General features: G+C 43.7%; 1 protein-coding gene across 1 annotated transcript; it reads left to right on the forward strand.

Annotated features, from left to right (window-relative positions):
• Positions 1-1,435: 1,435 nt before the first annotated feature.
• Positions 1,436-4,391, forward strand: LOC115106222 (breast cancer type 2 susceptibility protein homolog). The gene is made up of 3 exons (XM_065008079.1): positions 1,436-1,928; positions 2,126-2,242; positions 3,508-4,391. The coding sequence occupies exons 1-3, from the start codon at positions 1,614-1,616 to the stop codon at positions 3,886-3,888; spliced, it is 813 nt and encodes a 270-aa protein (XP_064864151.1). The 5' UTR covers positions 1,436-1,613; the 3' UTR covers positions 3,889-4,391.
• Positions 4,392-4,765: the final 374 nt, after the last annotated feature.

Consider the following 4,765-nt stretch of genomic DNA (forward strand, 5'->3'; position numbering starts at 1 on the left):
TTATATTGATTAGCTTGGGTCAAATGTTTCGGGTAGCCTTCCACAAGCTTCCCACAATATGTTGGGTGAATTTTGGCCCATTCATCCTGACAGCTGGTGTAACTGAGTCAGGTTTGTAGGCCTCCTTGCTCGCACAGGCTTTTTCAGTTCTGCCAACACATTTTCTATAGGATTCAGGGCTTTGTGATGACTACTCAAATACCTTGACTTTGTTGTCCTTAAGCCATTTTACCACAACTTTGGAAGTATGCTTGGGATCATTGTCCATTTGAAAGACCCATTTGCGACCAAGCTTTAATTTCCTGACTGATGTTGGTTCAATATCCACAATTTTCCTCATTGTGATTTTCCTCATCTATTTTGTGAAGTGCATCAGTCCCTCCTTCAGCAAAGCACCTCCACAACATGATGCTGCCAACCCTGTGCTTCACAGTTGGAATGGTGTTCTTCGGTTTGCAAGCATCCCCCTTTTTCCTCCAAACATAACGAAGATCATTATGGCCAAACAGTTCTATTTTTGTTTCATCAGACCAGAGGATGTTTCTCCAAAAAGTACGATATTTTTCCCCATGTGCAGTTTCAAACCGTAGTCTGGCTTTTTTTTTAATGCCGATTTTGAAGCCGTGGCTTCTTCCTTGCTGAACGGCCTTTCAGGTTATGTCGATATAGGACTCGTTTTACTGTGGTTATAGATACATTTGTATCTGTTTCCTCCAGCATCTTCACAAGGTCTTTTGCTGCTGTTCTGGGATTGATTTGCACTTTTCGCAACAAAGTACGTCCTTCCTGAGCGGTATAATGGCTGCGTGGTCCCAATAGCATACTATTGTTTGTACAGATGAACGTGCTACCTTCAGGCTTTTAGGAATTTCTCCCAAGGATGAACCAGACTTGTGGAGGTTTACAATTTTTTTACCATAACCGACCTACTGTAATAACGAGCCTTGCCCACACTGGTATGACAACGAGCTATTCCAGCCCAGGAGACTGATGCCTTGGGGGACCAGCTATGGTCCTAACTCCAATCACTGGCAACCTCCCCCACCTTTCCACACTCAGCCATACCCCAGGTTCCACAGACTTCCACACCACCTCCCGCCACCACCTCCAAACCCCTGCCTCCCGCCACCGCCTCCCGCTGACCACCAGTAACACCCCCAAAGAGAGGGCTCCCAGCAGGTCCTACATTTCCACAAGTTCCCTGTCCCTGATGGGTACAGGAACTCTCCAGACTTGGATGACCATGGTTTTCCCCCACAGCACTCTAAAAGAGAGAGGGGGCTATGGTTGGAGTGATGAGTATGAACAGCATACTACAACCTTGTAGTATGGAAATATGTAAAACACAGGAAAATCACATTTTTGACTGCACTTGGCATTTAAGTACTTTTGTGTGAGCATTTTTTAGATGTTCGAATATAATTAGTTGTAAATACATGCCAATACTTTCCACATGTTTTTTTCCAAATTACATTCCAATGTTCAACTACTTGTATTTTCAAAGATATTTTGTCTAAATACTTACTTCAAAATGTGATCACAGGTCTTGGACAGGTCTTGGACAAATACATAACCATATATGGCAATGGTATATCAAGAACAAGAGTGAACAGATGGATTTGACCAACTCTGTTGACATGCTGTTGCCTGCAGGTCACTCTCCAGTGGTGTATCTAGTGGATGGCTGGCTGGACTTTGTCAAGGTGCGCTGCTGCAGCAGTCTGGTCCAGCAGGGCTTGGAGGAGGTGGTCAAGCCTCTGGCTCTGGTGGCCCTCAGTAACCTTCAGCTCAGAGCCCATCCCTTCTCCCCCACCCCCATCCGCAGCGCCATCCCTGGCCTATATGCTGGAGATCTAGTCTCGTTTTCCACCAACCCTAAGGAGCCACATCTACAGGAGGCTGCTGCTCAACTCAGGACCCTTGTCCAGGTAGGTAGGGATTGAGGGCATTTGAAGGTTTCGAAACATCACAATCAAACCTGAAGTGTGATAGACAGAAAAGCTATTATACAGGGAAATTGGACACGTTATTCCTGTGAGGTCAAGATTTGTCTTCCTCACTGCTGCTGATTTGAGGATATTTGCAACAAACTGATGTTTGAATCTTTTGTGTGTGGTTTGAGCAGGGCCAGGAACACTTCTTCAGGACTGCAGAGGAGAGGTTATCTAACTTAGTCCAGGTGTCTGTCCAGTGTCTTCCTCCGCTGCCATGGAAAGCAGCCAAACCAGATTCAAGGACTACTGTGAGTTTTTGTTGGTTTCCCAATCAGACAACTATTCTGGTCAACCTGGAATGACAGTTGATAATAAAATAAATAATAATGTACATTCCTATGTACATAACACAAGTCTGTATCAATGTTATTCACCACTACACATAAAGTCACATCTACACATTGTACATTCAATTAACAAAGAATGTGTGTCAGGGTTCGCAGAAGGTGCTTGAAGTACTGGAATTTGGCACTCTGAAAATCAGACATATTCTCAAGTTGGTAATTGAAAAGTACTTGAATTCAAATGAGAGAACAGACAATGATTTTTTTTTTTTTTTTTTAATTAAAAATGTATTGGTCTTGCGAATTAATTTCCGGGCAGACTACAAAGTATTATTTCCTCGTGTTTCGTGCTGTCGTTGCCAGGCGAGCTCGCTGATTCTACCCACACTGCCACTCAGCCAGGAAGGTACAGAACTGACTGATTAGGTGCTGCCAAATGTCACATCGATAGCTAAAATGCTGGGTAGATACAAGCCTGCCTTTTATGGGTATGTCTGGGATCTTTCATTTCAGCTCATGAAACATGGGACCAACACTTTACATGTTGTGTCTTATATTTTTGTTTTGTGAGCATGGGTGAATTGGCCCTGAAGAGTCACATGAAGGGGGGAGACAAATTGTGACTTTCTCAAAACAACCTCCTGAGATTTTTTGCCAATCGCCTCATTCATATATCAAGCGGGTTCTGGTGACTGTTCACATGCCGTTTTCCTCACACAGCCCACCCACCCTTCTCCCGCCGGCGACACTAAAGCTGCCACTCGGAAGCTAGGCGCTTTTTCGTAGCTATTAAGTAGGAGATTCAAAAAGTCATTCAGCTGTAATGGGACTCCCAATCACGGCTGGTTGTGATACAGCCTGGAATCTAACCATGGTCTGTAGTGACGCCTCTAGCACTGAGATGTAGTGTCTAAGACCGGGAGTAATGTAAATATGAAATGTGTGTTCATCAGTAGGCATCTCCCAAAATCATCAGTACTGACTTAACACTCATGTATATGTAGTGAAGCAACATATTATTGAGTAGAACTTGTAAGGTAGTGATGAATCGTTAGAATTTTTCCATGAGGTTGTCGATCTACTGGCAGCAACGAGAAACAATTGCATAGTACTAACTATTACAAATTGATGGTCCTTGAAAATAAATATTAGTGCTTGAAAAAGTACTTAAGTCCTTGAATTTGACTTGCCACTGTCTGTACGAACCTTTAGTGTGTGTTGTCTTCCAGATGACACCCCAGCAGTCAGTTCGAAGCGTTGGCCCCTTCACCCCTCTGAACAGCGTCGTCCCCCCTCCACCCGCCTGCTTCTCAGGGGGGGACAACAAAGACCCCAAGAGCTTGAAAAGAAAGAGGGGCCTGGACTACCTGTGTCGCATCCCCTCTCCCCCTCCACTCTGCCCCTTGGGCACCATGACATTACCCTCGCCGTGCGTCAACAAGACCTTCAACACCCCTCGCAGGACTGAGACCCACCGGATCCTAAAGACACCTCTAGCCCCCGCTCCACAGCATGTCCACCTGCCCCTAGAGGATGAGTGGGTGGAGGATGAAGAGCTGGTCATGATTGACACTCAGGCCTTACACGATGGCATAGAGAGAGACACGTGACAGAGAATGTATTGGACTGTTATTTTAAAGGTTTCAGGAAACATCAGCACAAAGCTGGTCAGCTTCTCCGAGCCCACATGTTGAATTTGTGTGTTGGGAATCCACCTGGAAAGATGTAGTGCCTTTTGTAAGCTACGGGAGGGGGGGATTTTAGAGGCTAACCATGACATGATTGGTGCCAGGTGAATGTTAACACTAGCAAATGTTGGAAAATTATCATATGGAGTTGTTTGTAACATCAGGCTGAATCAAGTTAGGATTTGGTCCATCTTGCCTTTTTGGGCCAAGGTATTGATGCCAACAAGGAGCCCAACAAAATGCATCGGACAGAAAAGGGGTTGTCTTGGAGAACTCCTGAAATAGTTTAGTGAAATGGCATTAGAAGAACCGTCACGAACTGTATAATATAAATGAAAAAATACTGTAACATTTACGTCCTTGTGTTTATGACCGTTTGTGCTCACATCTGCATGTTCACAATAAATGTTCTAATGTATTGGTAATATGAGTATTTTGTGTAATTTATGAACAGGATTTTACTGGTGTGGTCAAACACTTAAACAACAGCAGGTGGCGATGTTGCTGCGAAACTGTCTCCATTTTTTTCACAAACAGTCGGTCTTTATGATAATTTCCATTAAAATAATGTTACCTAGCTAATTTAAAATCATGAAAATGTAACATGTAATACTTCGTCACTTTATGGTAAGTAGCTAATATATTAGCACAATTCTGGCAGCTGCCTATGGCTATTTTATCAGTTATCAAAATCTTGCAACGCAGTTACTTTGCAAGACTTGCTTTAACATTGGCTAGCTTGCTAATGTTTGTAGCTATACTCTGTTGTAGCTGTATGCTCTTAGTTTCATCTAGATTG

This window comes from Oncorhynchus nerka, linkage group LG23 (assembly GCF_034236695.1).
Source record: "Oncorhynchus nerka isolate Pitt River linkage group LG23, Oner_Uvic_2.0, whole genome shotgun sequence".
Classification (NCBI taxonomy): Eukaryota; Metazoa; Chordata; class Actinopteri; order Salmoniformes; family Salmonidae; genus Oncorhynchus; species Oncorhynchus nerka.

Bases quoted from the DNA above. Each gene is read 5' to 3' on its own strand.
- LOC115106222 (XM_065008079.1), top strand. From the start codon at position 1,614: ATGGATTTGACCAACTCTGTTGACATGCTGTTGCCTGCAGGTCACTCT. The intron at 1,929-2,125 runs GTAGGTAGGGAT...TGGTTTGAGCAG, and splicing joins AACTCAGGACCCTTGTCCAG to GGCCAGGAACACTTCTTCAG. The intron at 2,243-3,507 runs GTGAGTTTTTGT...GTTGTCTTCCAG, and splicing joins AACCAGATTCAAGGACTACT to ATGACACCCCAGCAGTCAGT.